The following is a 24,453-nucleotide window of genomic DNA, read 5'->3' on the forward strand; positions in this document are numbered from 1 at the left end:
TATATATATATATATATATATATATTTAATAATTATATATATATATATATATATATATATATATATATATATATATATATATTAATTATATATATATATATATATATATATATATATATATATATATATATATATATATATATATATATATATATATATATATATATATATATTAACGTAATATATTAATATAATAGTAACAGTTTTATTAAAATTATAAGTTTTATATATAAAATAATAAATGCTCTATATATTTTGTATTTAGCTGGAATAATAAGAAAAAAAGTGAGCTAAATATAAAGGAAAACAAACCAAGTTAAATAAATTATTTAAAAAAAAAACTCAAACCAAAGCAGAAAACCAATGAAAAAAAAAAAGAAGTGAAAAGACCACAATAAAAAACAATCCATTTATTCTCCAAATCACAAATTTTGGAGGAATTCTAGCTAACATTGAACAAAACAAAAATGAAACAATGTTTGTCCTGCAGGGAACAGGAATGCTAGATAATAATAATAATAATAATAATAATAATAATAATAATAATAATTATTATTATTATTATTATTATTATTATTATTATTATTATTATCATAACACTCATTTTACAGGTCCACAAAATGCCTGATAACAAGAGTAGCTGTCACAAAAAAGGATTTAATTTTCTTTTTCATAATTAACCAAACTTTTTCTTTCAAGTCTTCCTATTCCAAAAAGATAACTAAAAGAGAAGTTCAGATATTATAATTTATTTTACAGGTTTACTAAAAATAAAATATTTATTAAACTCTTAATAAATGTGATGTTCATGCTTTACTAAAACACATAAAAAAATGAAATAGTCCTCAAAAATACAATAAAAAAAGAGATTTCAGTAAAATGTAAATTGTAAAGGAGTGGAATTAAAATGAACAATACAAAAGATAAATAAAACAGATATAGCAGGGCTCTATTTATACCGTACAAAGTAAAACAAAACAGGTAAAATATTAAATCTTTTTGTGTCATGCAAGCTATGCAGAACACATACATTAATGTTCACTGTTGTTCCTTTCATCTATCATCGGTGCCTGTTTCTTTTCTTTCTCTCTTTCTCTCTCTCAGTCTGCATATCTACATACAGCGTTCCTCTTGATCTCGGCTGTTCTTTTCTCAGTGGAATAACTAAAAGCCTCAATACCTACTGTTCCCAACCTTCGCTTTGGTCTTTCTCTCTCCCTTTCGAAAAATTTCAAGCATACAACTCAACATCGCCCTGTTCAATTTGCACCTTCGACGCCCATTTCTGCTGCTCTATCTAAAAATCCATCAGTGATATTTTGTGGTTTTCCATCCAATGACTAATGCAGTTTGCTCTGATGTGTTCACAGTTCTATTGAGTCCTTAAATTGATTTGTCAGATTCTCTGCAGTCTCGAAATTTCAGATTGTCTCTGCCATGCTATTCAGTGGGAATGATTGACAGGCCGGTCGCCCATTCAGTGGGAGATGAGGACAGAATACTGAATGAGGAGAAAGAAGTCATTCTGCACCTTCATTTGCTCAGTCTTCAGGTGACGGCATAGAAAAATATCCATCAGTCATCATGACAGTGCAGTAATAGTCTGCGCGTGTGTGCCATCATCTTATACTCAAACAATTGGTCAATCACTTGAGGATCTTAATTGATTTCATTTCGGGACAGGAATCAATTTCTTCTCTACAGTCCTGTTGAAAGCCATTCGTTAGTGATCATTATTTGTAATCAACATGCAGAATAGAGGCTCACTCATTCACTGCCACAAATATGCTTATACCAATGGTCTCAAACTCGATTCCTGGAGGGCCACAGATCTGCAGAGTTTAGCTCCAACCACCTCCAACTCATACCTGCTTAATAGTCTCTACACTTTCATACTATGTAGTACGTTAAAAATGCGAGCTGAGTAGTATGTCTGCATTCATAGTATTCGAAAAACAGTAGCGATAATGGTATCTGATGAACGCTACACTATCCCATGATGCCATGAAAGAGAATTCATGAATGGAAGTAAAACGATGCAATTTACATGGGTAGGTCACATGATAATGACAAATAGCAGATGTAGTCTGTTAAAGCTCCATTCATGCTACATACATCAGATGCGTGTGCTCATGACAATCTACATAAACAATAGTAAAATAAAATAAGACAATATCAGTTTGTAACTTCAAGCCTACTTCAATAACAAGCTGTTTTTAACATCCAAAAATCAATGGAAGTGACTGTGATCGAAATTCTCAAGCCAAAAAGATTTCAATGTCTGTGCCTGGTCGTATGGGAAGAGGAAGGTCAATATAATACGTTAAAAACAGTATGCAAGCTTCGTCATATGTCTGAATTCATAGTATTAATTTGAAAAACAGTAGGCAAGAAGTAACCGGATGATCTGCTACTTCTGGAAAGATTCTGAAGTACACATTCGATAGATGCTATACTATCCCATGAGGCCACGAGAGAGAATTTATCAATGAAAATAAGGTGACGCAATTGACATGGGTGGGTCACGTAATAATGACAAATGGCAGATGTAGTCTGTACGAGCTACATTTATACTACTCACATTCATATGACCTTATTCTACAATGCAGAAGTGCGGTCGTTTTTACGATGTTTTTAGAAATTCTGATTCCGTTGACTATTGGAAGAAATGACTAGGAACGATAAATGACAGAAAACTGTCAAACTACTTGCTCTACAAACAAGTGTGTTCATGACTAAATACATAAAAAGTAGAATAATATAGTAAGGTAATATCAGCTTGCAACATCAAGCAGCATAACAAGCTGTTTTTAACATCCAAAAATCAATGAAGTGATTGAGATCGAAAGTCTCGAGCCAAAAAGATTCCAATGGCTGCACCTGCTCGTACGGGAAGTATAAGGTCAATATAGAACATACTTTTCAAGTGGTCATGTAGTGAATTCTAATTTAATTGTAGTACATACTACAGAAGTAGGCAATTTTGGACGCAAACTAGTAGTCTTGAACACCTTGATTAATGGAGTAGCTGTGTTTGATTAGGGTTGGAGCAAAACTGTGCAGAGCTGTGGTTCTCTAGGAATCACGTTTGAGACTATTGCTTATACTGATGTTTTTTCTTTGATGTTATTTGCTAATACGTTGACAGACACATACATATCATATCATCGTCAGTAGAATGCCTGTTGGTTCAATCAAAACAAACTGTTAGCAAATATGAAATTGTAATAACTGGTATAGTAAACATGCAGATGCAAAGTTACTTATCTAGATTTTTCCTATGTCATATGCTTTGTTGAAATTCTTATAAAATTACAGAATTTTCATGGAAATGCCAATTAACATTATTATATGTTTTTTTAAAAACTAGGTATAATGAGATGGCTTTATTCTCCTAAAGTTTTACCCATCAAATATTTAAAAAAGCAAATTGCTAACAGCAGATCATGAACAAGCTCAAAAACTTGAGACGAGTCATTTTGGTGTCCTCATTGATAGTCGCCTATCAGTCATTGCCTCTAGTTTCTTTCAGCTTTGTTCACTCTCCAAAATATAAATTTTCTTTGTCCTAAAAGTCTCATGAGACAGTTATCCACTAGTGTTTTAATTATTGGAATTCCTTATTTTGTGATATCCCCAAATCGCTGGTAACTCGATTTTTGATTCAAAATGATTGAGCTAAATTTCTTTAAAATGGTTAGATATGACCCCCATTTTACAAGTCCTCTACTGGCAATATTTTTTTTTGGTGTTTTAATGTCTACACAATCTTGCTTCAAAATGCCTCATTTGCTATGTCCAAATAACCCTGGTAAAAGTTTAAGATCTAGTAACTAGCAACTTATTGACAACCACTTGCTTCAGGTTGAAATGCTGTAAGGTACTAAGCCTTTTTGGTGGTAGGACATTTTAGAATAGGCACATCTGTTTTTGATTTCTCCTTGAAACTCATTTGATTTCCTTAGCCTTCAACATGTTCATTTGTTGATTTTCATTTCTGCTTTAAACAGTGTGTGACCATTTTACGTATATTGAGTAGCCTATTTTAGTTTGGATTTTATATTGGACTTATTATTTTCATCATGTAAAGCACTTTAATCCGCCTCTCGGCTGTATTGAAAGTGTTTAAAAATAAATAAAATGAAAATGGATGGTTTATACAAAAATGAAAATTAAATAACTGAAGAAACCCAGAAGTAGTTCAAAGCCCTGTTACTCACAAAAGTAAGATATTTTGAAGAAAGCTAAACACATCTAACCATTGACATTCATAATAAGAAAAACAAATAATATGGAAGTCAATAATTGCAGGTTTCCAGCTTTCTTTAAAAAATCTTCTTTTGTGTTCAACAGAAGAAGGTCAAACTAAAGAAAGTAAATTATGACAGAATTTTTATTTCTGGATGAAATATCCCTTTAAATTATTAACAATTGATGAACAATATTGCAGACATATATTATTGTACATACAGTAAATAAAGCATAAAACCAAAGAAGCTCTCACTCAGAACCATATTATTAGAAGACATTTGTTTTCTAGTTTTCCTGAATAAACGCTCCCCCCAACTAAATAAAATCAATATTATCTATTCGGCTAACATATTTGAGCTGGACATTGTCGATGAATGTTCCTCAAACATTTCAAGTTGGTCAATCTATAAATTGTGTGATGCTCAGAGTTGTTATTCGTCTTACTTATTTGACAGTTCCTGAACAACTTTGAGATGTGTTTTGGGTCATTATCCTCCTGAGAAATGAATGTCCAGTTTAAGCATAATTCTGATGGATTGACTTGTCTTTGAAGTACTGAAAAGGACACGCTGGTTGATCCTGTCATGAACTTGGCACTAAACTATCATCTGCATGAAATTGGCACGAAACCCCAGATCATGACACTGTTTTCCTCAAGCTTGATAATGTGAACAAGTTTTCAACACCTGGAGACAAATATTGAGATATCAAAGCAATTATTCAGAGAATGTTAATGTGTTAGCTAAAATTAATTGATTTGCTTTTGAATGGTGAGCATGTGCGTACATTTTCTGTATTTTATTTCTACAAGTTTTTAATAAATTTATATTGTTTCATATAATCTCATTTTTCCCTTTGTAATCTCCGTAGTACATCTGCTGATACTGTAAATGACATTCTGACAAATATCAGCAATCAGTGGCCACAGCAGGGGGTTGATCCCTGTGCAAGCTTTTATCGCCAAACCATCTGATACACATACAAACAAATACACACTAAACCAAACACACAGAATCTCACGTTAGGAATACAAAATCACACACACAAAAAGCCAATTAGAATGAGAGGAAGATGAAGAAACACTACAGGAACTAGCGGAGCTAACTAAAGCTATTAGCCACAACACGACATTCAAACACGGGAACTTGTCACTAGAGCTACACAACAACCACAAGAGTACCACACACAGAAACGTTCACGAAGCCACACCAACACACGATTGTCCAGGAAAGAGGAAAGTAAAGCACTGAGAGGCAGTACTAAGATATTTACTCTTCCATCAAAGTGCCATTTTCCACCTTGCGTCTCCGACGAACCCTCTGCACTCAAACTACTGTCCTGATGTACAAGCCAGCGCTGAACCACATGAGCCTAGAAGACACCAACACCACAAAGACAGAGCCAGTTAATACACACACACATCAGACACACATGAACACATATGGCAGGTGAAAACACCAAATCTTGCATGGTCAAGGCTGTGGAAACATATAGATTGTAAAATGCTCCATTAAAGGACTAACGTGGAACTTCACCCTGAAGAATGATCACAATCTGCTTGAAGGGTTGGTTGACACCAAATTGACAGTGCTGTCAGTATTTACTCACCCTCAAGTCATTTTAAGAACCTTTGGAACGTCTTTGGAACACAAATGAAGATATTTTGAAAGATATCTGAGAGTTTTTTTTTTTTTTGTCCAAAGCAAACTCTGAAGCTTCAAAACATTTCATTTTTACAGAAAAAACACTTCATGCTGTACAGCTACAGATGTCACCACTTCAAAATGTTCCCTCTGCCGCCATTCTTAACGCCGCCACGGAGTTCCTACTTGCGCTAGAAGCTTTAGGCTGCTGGGTGGCACTTTAACTATTGATTTTCAGCTTTACCTTTTCACAATACTAGATAGAACAGTACAGTACAGTATGTACTTATTATGTTTATTATTATTATTATGTGATGTGTTCAATTAAAATATAATTTAGTTTGTTTGTTTTAGTTTTCTTAGTAATAAACATGCTTTATACTAAACTGCATGTTTTAGAAAAGAAACAATACATGGTGAGAAGTATAGCCCTGGGCTGCAAAAATTAACCAAATATAAGAATATAACTTCTTTAGCCTCTTTATTAAACTGCATTGGGGTGAAAGAATGTTTGGATTTCTTTGACCATCATGGCGATGGTATTACCTCAAATCTTAAACGTGCGTACATTTAAGAATTACTTTCAAATCCACATGGTTTTGGGTTTTGGGTTTTTGTCATACATGGTTTTGGGACATTTTCATGTAAACAAAATGGTGATTTTATGATCAAATGGGTTTCATGCAGTAAAAATCTTATTAAACCATATTTTATGAGGGTTTCACATGTGTGTTGAATGAATAGATGAATGGATTGGTTGATGAATGAATCAGCTGATGATGGAATGATTGATTCGTTAATTGATTGATGAATGGGCTGATAGATGAATGAATTGATGATGGAATCAATTAATAGATTGATGATAAACCAATCAATCAATCAACAAAGCTGTTTACTCCAACTTTCTGAAGAGACATGATCACTTTATATTAGGGGTGAGGGGAAAATAGCAATACATTATTGTATTGCAATCTGTGGCAATACTATATCGATACACTTTTTATCGATATATCACCAGTTTTTTTATACTATTTAATAAAATATTAAGATCTAATTAATATTACATAATTTTTCTTGACAGTCCACTAGATCAGTGTTTCTCAATCATGTTGAGACATTTTCCATGGCTGCGTTCGAAATCGCTTACTACTCAGTAGGCACTGCGTTTGAATTTAAATATACTACTCGGCTGTTAGAAAAGTATGTTCTAAAGAATATGAATGTGAGTAGTATGAGTGGTACTCGGATGTTCTAGATCCACCTTTTTGTCATGATCCTGTGACCTACCCACATCAGTTGCGTCGCTTTACACCCATTCATAAATTCTCTCACGGTTCATCATGGGATAGCGTAGCGCCCATCCAAAGCGCACTTCAGAATCTAGCTGGAAGTAGTAAGCCATTCGGGTATTTCTCACATACTGTTTTTCGAATTCTTTGAATTCAGACTCGTATCCTGTTTTTAGCATACTATTATAGTATGATAGTATGCGATTTCGGATGCAGCTCATGTCTTCTTAACCAAACACACCTGATTCAGATCATCAGTAGAGACTGTTGTTTAGATAAAAGTGCCAATGTTTTCCTTTAAGGACATTATATGATGCCGGTACAGAATATCGTAATATATTTAAAATGACAAAAAAATTGATGCAAGTACAGTATCCTGATAATAATGTATCGCTGTGATTTCTTAAGACTTGACTGTTTTTTGCAGAAATGCAAATGTACTTATCAACATGTAAAAATGAACCTGTTTGTTCACATGTACTGACATGATTCACATGAATTAAACTAATTTATTTTAGAGTCCTAACTTATTTTATGTTACAGTCCTATTTGTATATACTGTATTATGTACTGATATTAATTTTGCAACCAATTTATGTACCTTTTAAAAGCCAGTTTAAGTACACTGCAACATCATAAGTAAACATACTGTAAAATAAAATGCAATCAACATATCATCCATGAACGGCACTTTCTGAAGGGGACACCAGTTGTAGGTGTATTCCAAACACAAGTGAACATCTGACTCTCTTCACAAAGGGCCTTTCCTGAAATCTGTGAAGTGTACAGTTGAAGTCAGAACTATTAGCCCCCCTGAATTATTAGACCGCTTGTTTATTTTTTCCGCAATTTCTGTTTAATGGAGAGAAGATTTTTTTCAACACATTTCTAAACATAATAGTTTTAATAACTCATTTCTAATAACTGATTTATTTTATCTTTGCCATGATGACAGTAAATAATATCTCACTAGATATTTTTCAAAACACTTCTATACAGCTTAAAGTGACATTTAAAGGCTTAACTAGGCTAATTAGTTTAACTAGGCAGGTTAGGGTAATTCGGCAAGTTATTGTATAACGATGGTTTGTTCTGTAGATTATCGAAAAAAATATAGCTTAAAGGGGATAATAATTTTGACCTTAAAATAGATTTGAAAAATTGAAAAACTGCTTTTATTCTAGCCAAAATAAAGCAAATAAGATTTTCTCCGGAAGAAAAAATATTATCAGACACACTGTGAAAATTTTCTTGCTCTGTTAAACATCATTTGGAAAATATTTTAAAAAGAAGAAAAAAATTTGAAGGGGGCTTATAATTTTGATTTCAACTGTATATGTCATCGTCAATTTTGTTGTAATATATTTCACACATTTCATCATGCATTTCATATGAAGTTCACATAATCTTCAAATGTAGTAAATGTGTTTAATAGTAGATAGATACATTAGTCAACCATACAGGCTTCAAAGAAACCCTGTTCCTTCAGAAGACTTGGATTAAACCACTCAACTTATGTTGATACATTTTAATGTGGATTTTATTCGAAATATCTTCGACTGCATTTTGAAGATGAACAAATATGGGTTTGGATCGACATGAGGGGTGAGTAAATGATGATTGAATCTTTATTTTGCAGTGAACTAACCCTTTAAATGCTTTCAGTCATTTTGAATGTAACAAAAATTAAGCTAACAAAACAGCACTATTACATTTGCAAATCAAATACAAGAGGGAGAATTACACAACAACGTCACATTTTTATTTCAATCTTGAGAGGGTGAATGCAGAAACCCAGTCGCATTAAAGGGATTCCAGCTTTGGGTGCACTCCAAGACTGGTTGCTAAGCAGTTGCTAAGAGAGCGATGACATCATTTTCAACATTCACAGAAGCCTGTGAGTGTGGCATCTATTGATGCGGGTACCACGCTGACTCCCAGCACATGAAGATGCGGAGAGCAAAACAAATTCTGTGACCTAAATTGTTTTGGATTTCTGTTCACATAAACCCACATAATATGAGTGACATATTGCTATTTATTGCATGCAGTGAATATCCAATAAAAAGCAAATATATTATGCCTGGTGGTTATCTTTCAGCACAGCACAGTTTATGTGACAAAATAATATGTATTTTACTGCAACACACTGAAATAATCATAATCCTACACTTAAGTAGATGTTATACTGTGTATTAGGAATGCAACAAGTTAGCCCACGGTTCAATACATACCTCGGTTTTTTAACAGTTCGGTTCGGTTCTCATGGCTTGACGTGTGTTTTTTTATTTTTTATTCTATAGGCAATAGGAACAGTAAGAGGTTAGGGAGAAAAAAATAAAAACGGTTTATTGCAATATTCATTTTGTTTTACTCAAAAGTCAACAAAAGTGCACTTGTTCCTAGTGTATTGTATAAAAAAATTAACAGAGAAATCTCACAGCAGCTGGTAGCCGATGTACAAACTGGGGAACACATAAAATCCAACCCTTTGAAAATAAACATACTTGTGAAGTTAATAAAGATAAATTGGCCATTTCATATAAACATATTTGTACTTAAGTAAACATAAATAAACCATCCTAATTATCTTGGTGCTAAAAAAAATGCGAGACTGTATTCTGTAACTCTGTTTTTTCTTTTATTAGCATTATACTTACCGGCAAAACCAAAATGTCCTCACACCGCAGATTTGAAAGACGTCGGCGCTTCCATGTACTGTTGCCTCACTTCACCGCCGCTCGCAATGTTAAAGTGTGGAATGACGGTCAAGCGCCCCCAACTTTGGAGCATAGTGATTGGATATTTATTCGCGGGGAGGAGTTTCCTCATCTTATCTTATGGAGTTACAGGCACACAGTCAATTCAGGGAGATTTGAAAAGCGCATTAATTATTTAAATGCAAAACCCAGAAAACTGCAATTCACAAGCGCCTATTGAACCGTGGAGGTCGTACCGTACAGTTCAATATTATATTGAGAACCGTGGCATCCCTACTGTGTATAAAATTTTAAGATTTTCAATTTTACCAGTTTTTTTTACTAAATAAATGCTGTTTATTCAATGTATATCTAAATCCTGTTGCAGAGAGCTAACTCCTGGCTAAATACACAACACATGTCACTCGAGTAGTTCTGAATGGGGAAAAGTGTAATGGTCAATATGAGGAATGAAGCCCCGCCTTCTACTGATAATTCTCCCGGGGAGGGGTTCGGACCACATGTGTTTACAATTGTCTGAAGAATTTGCATGAACATTTGTTGTTTAAACATTAAGAAACAAAACTAAAGTGAGAGTTGTTGTTTAATTTTATTGCTAATTCCTAAAATGAATTATGAACTTTAATCTTAAGCTTGGCAAACAGTTTTGGAGAATTTAATGTTGTCCCACTCAAAAAGAATACCAAGAGCAAAAGCTCGAGAGGTGTTTCGAAAATGTCCGAAGAGGCAAATGACTTGCCTTAAAGGATACAATAACAAGATACAACGAAACAGTAGCAGCCACTGAGCGCTAATAGATTTTCTCCAGTACATAGATCAGTGGCTGCTACGGTTTCAAAGTTTCCAAAGTGAATACAGATACTGAAGAGTTTTTCAAAGTGTATACAGATACTGGAGAGCTTCATGATATAACTCAACAATCTATTCTCATCATTTGTGTTAAGTTATATCAACATCTCTACAGGTTTCAAGAAAAAAAACATTCAATGAACAACTGCTAAATCATTTAGAACATTATAAAAGCCCAGATAACGTTAATCATTCACTATTAATGTTACCTAAGAAACCCTTGATCATACTGTAACTTTAATGGGGAAACCTTGCCAGAACTCTGTGATAATGTTAATGTTCACTGAAATGTACTGTACTGACGTTTTCAGATATCAGTAATCACTTAAAGCAATTAGGCACTAGATCTCATTCAAAGCTCCAAAGGGGAAATCCAGACTGTTTATGACTCAAACCCAGACGCGAGTATATCGAGCACACCGGGGGAATTAAGTTCCTCTCGGCAACTGTCAGCATAACATCACATTTCTCATCTACGTCAAGTGCAAGAGCAGACTATTAATTAATTTAGCATAATCCCTCATGTATCATGAGCGCAGATACAGATTAACGTGCAGTTCGCGATATTAAGTAATGACATCACCATCCTCCAACCGGTGTAATTATGAGGGATATATAACCGGTGAATCGAAAAGGGTCACTCTTCTACAACTTGTCTGACTCCTCACACACCTTTACATTCTCGCACGCTCGCTAAAAATAGTGACAAAGACGTCATTTGGAGCTCGACACCAGTAGGCCAAGAATGATGAATCGCAGTAATGAACCCTCCAGGGTTTGCTTTGAGACCCACTTCTGGAGAAAGAGAAACCTACATAGTGGCGATAGAGTAGCCAGTTATAACACACACACAAGCGACTGTGCCAGAATTCACACACACTGAAATCAACACACAGAGAATGTTAGGAGTTTAATATCTTTTCTCCTTCTTTTTGGACTGAATGGTCACTGGATGGTGCAGTATAGCCACTGGATCCATGCAATGACAGGAAGCAGAAACACAAAGCCTAGTAAAACAATCCCTAGAAGGTCACAGTGTTCTGCGGGATCTATAAATAAAGATCTATAATTACTGCACACTATTATTATCGGCTGGCATGACAGTGCTATAAAGTCCATAACAGAACCAAGAAAAGAATATTCTAATTAAATGCTTGGGATTACAGCATCTCATGCTTTTAAAGCTGTTCGTATCTTGCCGTTTACACATAGATGAACATTTTGTCATCTTTTACTTGCACTGTCAAAACATAGCCATGATTATACTGTAAAAATGCTACAGTAGAAATGTGCTATGATATTATATGGTGAATAACCATAAACAAACGTTCCCAGAATTCCCTGCATGAGATTTACTTTCATTGTTGACATTACTATGGCTCTTCTTATTTGTTTATTTTTAATCTTCTAATGTAGATAAATATTGTTTGTTTGTTTGTACATTACTTTAGTGTCGTGTATTACCATGATGAAGTTTCCTTGTTGTGTGAATGACACTGACAGGGTTTCTGTTGGTTTCAAAGTCAAATTTAAGACTTTTTAAGACCATGAAGAATCAAATTTCAGACTTATATGTAGGATTAAACACAAAATTTTTTAATGAAGGAAAAAAAATTGTACTTGCCCTATCTAATATGATTTGCCTATAATTCAAATTAATTATTTCTAAGTCACAATGTGTCAAAAGAAGCAGACCCTAGTAATATACAAACAGCTGAAGTCAGAATTATTAAACCCCCTGAATTAGTAGCCCCCCTGTGTATTTTCCCCAATTTTTTTCAACACATTTCTAAACATAATAGTTTTAATAACTCATTTCTAATAACTGATTTATTTTTTCTTTGTCATGATGACAGTAAATAACATTTGACTAGATATTTTTCAAGACACTTCTATACAGTTTACAGTGACATTTAAAGACTTAACTAGGTTAATTTGGTTAATGATGGTTTGTTCTGTAGATATATTTATATATATATAGATATATAGATATATAGATAGATAGATAGATAGATAGATAGATAGATAGATAGATAGATAGATAGATAGATAGATAGATAGATAGATAGATACTGTAGATAGATAGATAGATAGATAGATAGATAGATAGATAGATAGATAGATAGATAGATAGATAGATAGATAGATAGATAGATAGATAGATAGATAGATAGATAGATAGATAGATAGATTTTTTTTAATTAAAAACTGAAATAAAACAAATAAGACTTTCTTCAGAAGAAAAATTATTATCAGACATCCTGTGAAAAATTTCCTTGCTCTTTTAAACATCATTTGGTAAATATTTAAAAAATAAAAAAATAGGGGGGCTAATAATTCTGTCTCCAACTGCATATAGTTTATTTAATGGCATCAACAGTTCTTTAAAAAACTAAATGTATGCACAACCGACAGTTTTAAAAGTTTTATTTAGATGTATTTCTGGTGATTTGATGTGTGTTGGATCGACTGGGTAGCTTTAAATAAACAAAGAAGAATGAAGACCCATTTAAAATGATTTAAGACCTACAAGACAGTATTTCAGTCAATTTGAGACTTACTAAGGCTAAATGTTTTGTTTTTTAAATGTAAGACATTTTAAGGCTTTTTAAGACCCTGTGGATACCCTGGACTGAGCACCTTTTACATATATTTTCTGCTTGTAGAAAAGCAGTATTATAAAGGTCCAGTGTAGACCTTAATACACTTTAAAAATAGCTTTGTTTACTTGTTCAAACTGCTTATTCAAAACAAGCTGAAACAACACAATTTCTGAGAATTTTTGGGACAACTTAATTTTGTTATGTTTAATCCACTTAAATTTGTTATGTTAACTTAATCGATTTGTGTTAGGATAACATGAATTGATTGTGTGGAACCCTGCATTTTTACACTGTAGTTTAAAACATTGGTGTATTAACTTTGCATAAATTTGTGAAATACAATAGTTTACTGTAAATATAGAAATGTTCTCTACCATAATTTTACTATAAAACTCATGGTAAAAACTGGCAACTGGTTATGTCACAATCACCAGCGATCCAGGCCTGTAGATCCCTGGAAGTCATTCACTTTTACTTGGACTACAATCCTGTCATGCATCTCACACACACCTGTTCTGGTGATGAGACACACACAAAGACACAGAGCTAATCATTGATTCATTACCTGGACTATAAAGAAACCTCTCATTTGCACACACATTGCTGAGTCTTGTTCACTGTTTGTAGCATAAGCACTTTTCCATCTAGTCATTTCGTGTTTGATCTTTGTCTGGTTTATCAGTTTTTGATTCTTTGGCACCTTTACCGAACACTTGCCTGTTTTTTTCTACGATATTGGTTAACTTGTTTGCTACTGTTTGCTCCTGTGTTAGACCATTGCCTGCATGACTATTCTTAGTTAATAAAACCTGCATGTGAATCCTCAACTCTGTTGTCCGTGGCAGGTTGCTAGAATGGTACTCTGAATTTTGAAAGGCTTCAACCATATTTATATAAAATTCTGGCAACAACAGCTGTCAGTTTTTTACTGTAATTTTTTTTTTTTTTACAGCGTACCCTCATCATTTAAAGGTGACTTATTTTCTTCTGCGAACACGATGTGAGAAATGAGTAAATACTACTTAATATTAATGAAATGTTAAACATAAATCAAAATTATATAAGCTATATGAAGATTAAAAATTACAGAAAATAAATATAATATTAGATTACAAATTCATATTTTTAAAAATATAAATATAATATAAGCTAAATTATCTGGCCTTTCTTTTTTAAGAAAGGCCAGATGAACTACGGCTATCACACAGAGAAATAAAAAAAAAAGTGCAATAATCAAATAGACATGTAAACAATGATTAATGTTAAAATAAAAGTGTACAATGCCACATCAATTTTTGTAGTCGTATCAAGAAATGTAATTGATTTTGGTCAAATGACTTCTACTATGTCAGTATTGTGACAATCATGCATTCAACAATACACTGTAGAAATTAACAATGGCATGTTAATGATTTATCACTTTTATCTTTCTGTGCTTCTTGCTTTCCATATACAGCGATTTCTCTGAAAACACTGGCAGGCGAACAGATCTGGCTGTGACCCAGAGAATGCAAAAATCAATAAACAGACTAAAGGCTACACTTAAGTGGGAGTTCAAACATTGACAGTCAGTCTTCATAATTGTGTATATGCTTGTTTTCTTGGAACTCTTGTGTTGTCTCAGCATCTTGTATAACTGCTGCATCAAGAGCTGCTTTCAAGTCTTTAAAACACAACAATCATCTGTGGATTCACTCCTGAATTATTGAAGAATCGCAAAGTGTGAAGCATATTGTATAATGAAAAATAAATAAATAAATCAGTCAGCCAACCAAAAAAAGAATTAATTTAATTGGACATTCATGTACTGTATATATTGTTACTTTTTTACGCAGAATGTAAAGAAATTAAACACATTTATGAGGTTTATAAAACAGAAGCTAATGATAACTGGCATCAGTATGAGCAACTTCCTGTTTTCTTTCACCCTGGTGCTAAAACGAAACCACTGAAATTTTGATGTGTGCGTCAGGCTGCTGCGTCTGCAATCCGTTAGAGACAAAACAGACTTTATCACAGATTATCATAGTCTTGGTCTCTTCTTAATTGACTGAAAAAAAAAACAAAAGAACAAACAAAACAAGAAAACACAGACAGAAAGATGGACACAGATCCCCACTGCAGGTCATGACTGCACTATTGCTCATGTTGAAAGATGATCTGCATGTATATAGTGAAAGCAAACACATGCACATTATAGCAAGATTATTGCCTGATCATATTGATTTGAAAGTCCACATTATGCCGTGTGGTTATTAAAGTTATAAATAAATATGGATGGATGGAAGGGTGGGTAGATGGAAGGGCAGACGGAGGGACAGACGGATTGAACTTGATTAATTTATTCGCTTAATCACAAACACGATTTGAAATGTATTTGCTAATCACAGAGAAATAGATAGATAGACTGATGACGGATGGATGGATGGAAGAGTGGACAGACAAACAGATGGATGGATAGATGGATGGATGGGTAGATGGATGGATAGATGGGTGATTGATGGAAATTGATTTATTTATTCAATTAATCACAACACGATTTAAAATGTTGCTTTTGCTAATTGCAGATTGGTAGATAGACAGATAGATAGATGATAAATAGATGGATGGATGGAGGGATAAATGGAGGGGTGGATGGATAGATGGATGGGTAGATAAATGGATGGATGGATGGATGGAAATTGATTAATTTCTTTTATTAACCACAAACACGATTTGAACCATTGCATTTGCTAATCGCAGATAGATAGATAGATAGATAGATAGATAGATAGACAGACAGACAGACAGACAGACAGACAGACAGACAGACAGACAGACAGACAGACAGACAGACGGACAGACAGACTGATGGACAGAAGGGTGGGTGGGTGGATGAAAAGTATTCATTTTTTTGATTAATCACAAACACTATGTGAAACACTATGTGATGGATGGATGGATGGATGGATGGATGGATGGATGGATGGATGGATGGATGAAAATGGATTAATTTCTTTGATTAATCACAAACATGATTAGAAAATTTGCATTTGCTAATCGCAGATTGACATATACAGAGAATAAATTACATTTTAGTACATTTGTAATCGCTTAACAGATATATTTATATAATATATTTCCACAAACAAATCTTCAATGCCTGATTTTAAACATAACCCAAAAATTTAAATGGATTTAACAAGAAACAAATAAGTTGTCCCTAAAAAACCCACAAGAATTGTTATTTCAACACATTTTAAACAAGTAGTGTGAACAAACAGCAAACATAGTTTTTTGTAGAGTAGATCGATAACAATTTATGTTTACACAATTGTGCCAACAACATTATAGGACAATAACATCCAATACAATCTATATAATAATAAATATTAAATGTTATTTACCAACTATATATTTCTCTTTTGAGTGCTAACTTTGGTAAATGCAGGAAATACATTGAACTCAAAATGTAGAATTAGCAACATTAAAATAATGCAGCATTACAGTATCGCCATTAGCTTGTTGACATTTGGATGCTCGTTTAATAAAAATAATAACTGTCTATTTATGGCTGCCAAGCAAATCCAGTCACAACAGAGAAACGTAAACATCAATTAAATAATACGAAAAACGAAATCAAGCAGCTGCGTTCAGCTCCCATCCCTCCACTCAATAGCTCACTCCTCCTCCCTCCTGTTCATTTCTGTCTTCATCTACTCTGAGCGCATGCACTTCCTCTCCATGCATCTCCATTTCACTCTCTCTTTCTCTCCTGCAGATCTCCTCAGTCACATCACAGTGCAGTGCAGCGCCTCCTCTTCAATATTCATGAGGACTGCAGAAGGCCCGACTGCAAAGCATGCTGGGTAAAGCACCTCAAAATCTCCTTATTACATCATATGCTGACGTCCACCTCTGTTCAACTCTCATTACAAATTCTGGTTTAGGTATTATGCATATGGTTCTGGTATTCCTGTGTGTGTATTGGATTGCACAGTGTCTATAAAGCTAAAAAAATAATAATAATTGTTTATTATAGTTTTTTCTTTTTTGGTGTGTGCCCTTTTAATGCAAACTAGCTACTGCTTACCAGAAAAGGGTGGAGTCTTTGCATTAGAGATATTCTAATTCATTTTCATTAGAGATATACAAATGTTCTAAATTGAATCACAATTGTGATTTGATACATTTCGATTAGCTAATCGCAAAAGCAACCATATAAATATATAAACATATTTACGCTCCAACGTAATGCATGACTGTCCACTTTGTATGGGAGGCTTATAATTATTCACCAATAGGGTGAGCACACATTCATTCTCCCCAATCAGCAATTGTCCAAACTTGCCATGCATGACACCTACAATAAACAAACAAGAGAGAGCGCAGGAGAGTGATGGCATCTTCAGAGGCAGATTTTATTCTCAGATAAGTTAAGACAAAAACTTGAGAATAAGTTCTTTGATGACACAAAAAATTTACTACCCAAAACAACTAAACAGTGTCTATGTCGTACTTGTGATGAAGAGTGCTCGGGTTCGAGTTCGGTGAAGCACACAACCAGAAAAGACATCAAACCATTCTAATATCTAGTAAGACCATGGGCCCTATCATTCACTTGGCGCAATAGGGCGCAAGACGTGCATGGCGCGATTTGTTGCTAATTTCATGCCAGCGAAACCCTAATTTTTAAGTTTTGCGCCATGTTGTTTAAATAGCAAATCAATTTGCACAAGTTTTGTGGACTCATGGGTGTTCCATTGGGTTGTCTAAAAAGGAGGTGTGTTAGGGCGCATTGTTGGCGTGTTGCTATTTTGTGGAACTGAAAAAGACTGCGCAATTGACCAGCTGAAAGCAGGTCTAAAGTCCAGCGCAGATAACGTTAGTTATGCGCTTATGCACATTGCATAATACATACAGAACACACAAATATCTTTACATGAATATGAAAAAAAAAACATTTAAATTAATTAAAATATTACAAAAACTATTGTTTTCCATATAAATAAATAAAAAAAAGTGCCTTCATGCCTTCTTCATCTCGGGGGCTTTTTTCAGTTTATTCATGACCATTTGCATTTATATAATGTTATTATTATTAGCAGTATTATTTATTATATGCATATTTATATTTGTTTGAATAAAAATAAGGTTAGATATGGCCACCTGCCAGGTTTTGGAGATCTATGCATCACCATATGGGGCATAAGAATAGGATGTGTGTTTGGATATAACAGTTTTTTGACCACACTTCGTTATTATTGTTCATTCATTCATTTGCTGGAAATTAGAACTGAATTTAAAAATTATTTTTAAACAAATCTTTGCGCTAAACGAATGAAATTAAATATGTGGGCTAATAGATGACTTAAGTGGAGTGTGTACAACACCATTTCCTTATCCACGGAAGTAATGAAGTAAAGAGTAAAAGTAAAAATAAAAAGAAAGTAAAGAGGCCGAATGAAGGAGACTCATTCTTTATCCTCGCGCTGCAGATGATCTGTTTAACTCTGTTTAACAGTTTTCTCATTAGTAAAGCATTCAGTTTTTCCACTTACAAAGTGTGCCATGTAAATAGCAAATGTGCCACAGCGTGCCCCAACTGATTCTTACAGGGAATGTGAGATGTGACTCTGATTGGTTTAATGCACGTTATGCTCAAAACACACCCATAACTTAATAAGAGAATAAGCACAACCCTGTTGGACCATGCACCAGGGCGCACACATTTTTCGTCCTTAAAATAGCAAAAGTAGATTTGGACATGTCCTAATCAAGGTACTGTATATGCAGGTATATGCTAAAGGTCATTTCAAGACTTTTTAAAGACCCCACTTCAAGTTCTCTCAAACCTTTAACTTAATAAACAGTTGTAGTTAAATAAATCAACCAAGCTCAACCACACAACAGAACTCAGATAAGCTCTGAAAATCAAAGCTTGAAAAAATAAATCACGTGGTTGTTTTCAGCGACAGGCTTTAGCCACTGTATAAACTAGTCTTTCTCCAACCAGGAGTATGTACATGCAACTTACATTTTCCCATTTTGCCGTCTGTTTCATCTACAGTTTTGCTACATGTGGAGAGCATACCTGTCAGGGTTTTTGGTTAATTTCTCATGTAATGTTTTTTATTCGCCACTAGATGTCGCCATTTCAACTTTTCTTTTTTGGTTACCTGTAATCACCAAGATCAGTTTCACATGTTCCTTGTTTAGTTGTTTGTATAAAAGTAACCCTTTTTTCCTCTGTTCTTTGCTCGGTTATTGTTGACCCATGCCTGTCACCTACAGTGAGTTTTTCCTTCTTGTTGATTTAAGCTAGTCTCTTGTATCTAATATTCCTTGGAGCTTTTTGGATTTTTTCTGTTCAGAAGTTTTTGCCTGTCTAAGTTGATGTACCTTTTGAAACCTGAAGTTTCCTGTTTTTGTTTACTTGAATTTTTTGAAACCTGAAGTTTCCTGTTTTTGTTAACTGTTTTTCGTCTTCCATTTTGAAGATTGTTTTTTGTTGCTAATAAAACTCCTCAAGGAACCTGATAGTGTCTCATTGCTGGGTTCTTCAACTACCAGTGGCTCAGTGGTAAGGAGTCCACACTCACACGCCAGGGACCCGGGTTCGATCCCCGAGCCTGACAGAATAACCGAGCCAACATGAACCCAGAGACTCCAGGTTCCCAGCAGCTTCTAGCCACTGTGGCTCAGCATGAGTCCACAATTCAACGACATGAGAATGCCTTTGCCCAACAAGAAACTTTAATGGTTCAACACTCTCAGTTACTTGCAGATCTTATGGCTTCTGTTCGTCAACTCTTTGACAAGGTCCATGTTGATTCAACCCCAGCTCCAGCTGCTGCTTCGATACCTCTGCCAGAGTCCCGAGTAATCTCCCCTATGATGGAACCTCGCCTACCACCACCACAACGTTTCTCAGGTGACCCCAGTGCTTGTGATGGCTTTCTAACACAGTGTTCTCTAACTTTTGAACTGCAGCCTTCATCTTTCCCCTCAGACCGTGCCCGTATTGCATATGTCATCACCCTGTTATCTGGTAAGGCCCTCTCCTGGGCCACTGCGGTCTGGAAGGCGAAGGCACCCTTCTGTTCAAGTTACAAGGCGTTTGAACAAGAATTCAAACGGGTGTTCGATCACCCCATCAGTGGTCGGCAAGCCTCAAAAAGACTCCTAACGCTACGACAAGATACTGGCAGTGTGGCAGAATATGCCATAAAATTTAGAACAATGGCAGCTGGAAGTGGTTGGAACAATGAAGCCCTCATGGTCTGTTTTCAAAATGGGTTATCTGAGACAATCCAGGATGAACTGGCTACCCGGGAACCATCTCTGGATCTCGAGAACCTCATGGAGCAAGCCATCCGTTTGGACAATCGACTGAGGGAGAGATATTTTAACCACCCCAAGCCCTCCTTCGGGGTGCCCACTCCAGCACCTACCCCCACATCACAGGTATCTCAATTCAGTGCAGAACCTATGCAATTAGGCAGAACTCGGCTTTCCCCCACGGAGAGAGACCGCCGCATGAGGGAGCAGCTTTGTCTATACTGCGGTTTATCTGGCCATTTTCGTTCCACCTGCCCTCAGCTTTCGGGAAACGCCCAGTCCCGTACAGGCCAGGAAGGACTGTAACGGGAGTTACATGCAATAACTCTCCTTCCTCAAGTGGTCTTTTTCTCCCCATTACGCTCTCCTGGGCAGACCAACAGTCCCAATTTCAAGCCTTTGTAGACTCTGGTGCTGCTGGAAACTTTTTAGATCTCACCTTAGCAAAAACCCTCAATATCCCCAGTGAACTCCTTCCTGACCCATTAACAGTTACTGCACTAGATGGTCGACCACTTGCTCCGGGAGAGGTGACACACCTTACGTCCCAACTCTGTCTCTCCATCAATCAACATCAAGAGAGGATCTGTTTTCACCTCATCCATTCACCAGATTTTCCAGTTATCCTTGGTCACCCCTGGCTCCTTCAGCATAACCCATATATTGATTGGCCCACTAGCACAGTTTTGGGTTGGAGTCCCACATGCCAAACCACCTGTCTGAGTCAGAAATCCCTTCAACCTTCTTTCGAGTCTCAAGAACCCCTAGATCTGTCCCGAGTCCCAGCCCAGTACCACCATCTTAAAGCAGTTTTCAGTAAGAGGAGAGCTACTGTCCTACCCCCGCACCGTCCTTACGACTGTGCCATTGATCTTCTGCCAGGTTCCTGTCCCCCTAGAGGTGGAATCTTTTCCTTGTCCCTTCCTGAGCGGACTGCCATGGATCTCTACATTGAGGAATCCCTCGCAGCTGGAATCATTCGACCATCCACCTCCCCTGCGGGCGCTGGGTTTTTCTTTGTGGGGAAGAAGGATGGTGGGTTACGCCCCTGCATAGATTACAGAGGTCTCAATAAGATCACGATCCGCAATCGTTACCCTTTACCACTGATGTCCACAGCTTTTGAAATGCTGCAAGGGGCTTCCATCTTCACCAAACTTGATTTACGCAATGCTTACCACCTAGTGCGTATCAGACAAGGCGATGAATGGAAGACCGCCTTTAACACGCCCACAGGGCACTATGAATACCTGGTTATGCCCTTTGGACTGACCAACGCTCCTGCAGTTTTTCAAGCCCTGATTAATGATGTGCTCCGTGACATGCTAAATAAGTTTGTGTTTGTCTACTTGGATGACATTCTTATTTTCTCAAACTCCTTCCAAGAACATGTGCAGCATGTATACAAGGTCCTTCGTCATCTGCTAGATAACCATCTATACATCAAACCAGAGAAGTGCCAGTTTCATGTCTCCCAGGTGAAATTCCTGGGTTTTGTTATTGAACCAGGACAAATCCAGATGGACCCTCAAAAGATCCAGGCAGTGGTGGATTGGCCCTCGCCTTCCTCGGTCAAGGAGGTACAGCGGTTTTTGGGGTTTGCAAATTTTTATCGAAAATTCATTTTGAACTTCAGCACTGTGGCAGCCCCTTTATTTGCCCTCACCAAGGGGAACATGATCAGGTTTCGGTGGGGACCTGAAGCTGAAGAGGCATTCAAGATTCTTAAGAAGCGGTTCACTTCAGCACCTATCCTTCTTATCCCCAATGCTGATGAACCCTTCACTGTAGAGGTTGATGCCTCTGAGGTGGGCGTTGGAGCAGTGCTATCGCAAAGGGGTGAAGATAAAAGGCTTCATCCTTGTGCTTTTCTCTCTCACCGTCTCACCCCTACTGAGAGAAATTACCATGTGGGAGATAGGGAGCTGTTAGCCGTGAAACTGGCTCTCGAGGAATGGAGACACTGGCTCGAGGGGGCAAAACACCCATTCCAAGTTCTTACTGACCACAAGAATTTAGAATATATCCAACAGGCCAAACGACTTAATCCCCGCCAAGCACGTTGGTCTCTATTCTTTAACCGATTCCACTTCACACTCACCTATCGTCCAGGATCTAAGAATCTGAAACCTGATGCACTGTCCCGAGTTTATGTGAAGTCCCCACAAGAGGACTTTATCAGACCGATTGTCCCCAGCTCTAAGATAGTAGCCCCCATCAGGTGGGAGCTGGAGGGTTTGATAAGGAAGGCCCAAACCAAGGACCCAGAGCCAGGTGGTTGTCCTCCCAACTGTTTGTATGTCCCTAGAGTTGTTCGATCGAAAGTCCTCATGTGGGGACACTCGTCACAGTTTACTTGCCATCCAGGCTCTGCCCGTACCCTTGAATTCCTGCAAAGACGATTTTGGTGGCCAACCATCAAGGAAGATGTGATGGCATTTGTTGAGGCCTGCCCCACTTGCAACCAAAACAAAAGTTCCCATCAGCCACCTCAAGGATTTCTCCACCCACTCTCCATACCTCACAGACCATGGTCTCATATATCTATGGATTTTATCACTGGACTTCCCCCATCCCAAGGAAACACCACTATTTTAGTCATAGTGGACCGATTCTCAAAGGCCGCCCGCTTCATTCCTCTGTCTAAACTTCCCACGGCCAAAGAGACGGCCGAACTAGTCATGAACCATGTGTTCAGAGTCTTTGGCATTCCCCAGGACATCGTCTCAGATCGGGGACCTCAGTTTTCCTCCCGATTCTGGCAAGCGTTCTGTCAATCCCTAGGGACCACTACAAGCTTATCCTCCGGTTTCCACCCAGAATCAAATGGACAAACAGAAAGACTCAACCAAGACCTCGAAACCACCCTTAGATGCATGACAGCAAACAATCCCACCACTTGGTCTCAGTTCATTATGTGGGCTGAATATGCACATAACTCCCTGTGTTCATCAGCTACAGGCATGTCCCCTTTTGAGTGCCAGTTTGGCTATTCCCCCCCACTATTTCCTGAACAGGAGGTGGAAGTAGCAGTCCCCTCGGCCCTCCAGTTTGTTAGACGCTGTCGCCGGACTTGGAAGAAGGCACGTCTCAAACTTCTCAAGGTATCCCAACAGTACCAACACCAGGCTAACCGCAGGCGCAGACCGGCTCCCAATCTGCGTCCGGGCCAAAGAGTCTGGCTTTCCACCAGGAACATTCCCCTACGGGTTGACTCCAGGAAACTATCCCAGAAGTTTATTGGTCCATTCAAGATCGCCAGGAAAGTAAACCCAGTCACCTACAAATTATACTTGCCAAAATCTTTAAAGATAAACCCTACCTTCCACGTGTCTTTACTAAAACCAGTTTTGTCTTCTCCTTTCTTTGTGACAGGTAAACCTCCCCCTCCTCGTTTTGTTGGAGGCCAAGCAGTCTATACAGTCCGCCGGATACTGGACACCCGTAAAGTACGCAAAACTCGACAGTATCTCGTGGACTGGGAAGGCTATGGCCCTGAGGAGCGTTCCTGGGTCCTTGCCAAGGACATTTTAGATCCGAGACTCATTCGAGACTTTCACGCTCTTAAGATGAAATCCCTCGGCAAGAACGTCAGGAGCCGTTCCTAGAGGGGGGGTCCTGTCAGGGTTTTTGGTTAATTTCTCATGTAATGTTTTTTATTCGCCACTAGATGTCGCCATTTCAACTTTTCTTTTTTGGTTACCTGTAATCACCGAGATCAGTTTCACATGTTCCTTGTTTAGTTGTTTGTATAAAAGTAACCCTTTTTTCCTCTGTT

At 36.8% G+C, this 24,453-nt stretch overlaps 1 protein-coding gene across 33 annotated transcripts in view; it reads right to left on the reverse strand.

Annotated features, from left to right (window-relative positions):
• ank1b (ankyrin 1, erythrocytic b) overlaps positions 1–24,453 on the reverse strand; it is a 129,137-nt gene that overhangs the window by 70,040 nt on the left and 34,644 nt on the right. For 17 of the 33 annotated variants that reach the window (XM_087301183.1, XM_087301182.1, XM_087301175.1 and 14 more), the window contains exon 2: positions 5,524–5,622. The exons of the other annotated variants lie outside the window; for them this stretch is intronic. In XM_087301183.1, the coding sequence (XP_087157309.1) occupies positions 5,524–5,622 (99 nt within the window). The remainder of the gene's footprint in view (positions 1–5,523; positions 5,623–24,453) is intronic. 33 annotated transcript variants of the gene reach the window in all.

The sequence above is a fragment of the Danio rerio genome, chromosome 21 (assembly GCF_052040795.2).
Source record: "Danio rerio strain M-AB ecotype USA chromosome 21, GRCz13ab, whole genome shotgun sequence".
Taxonomy (NCBI): domain Eukaryota; kingdom Metazoa; phylum Chordata; class Actinopteri; order Cypriniformes; family Danionidae; genus Danio; species Danio rerio.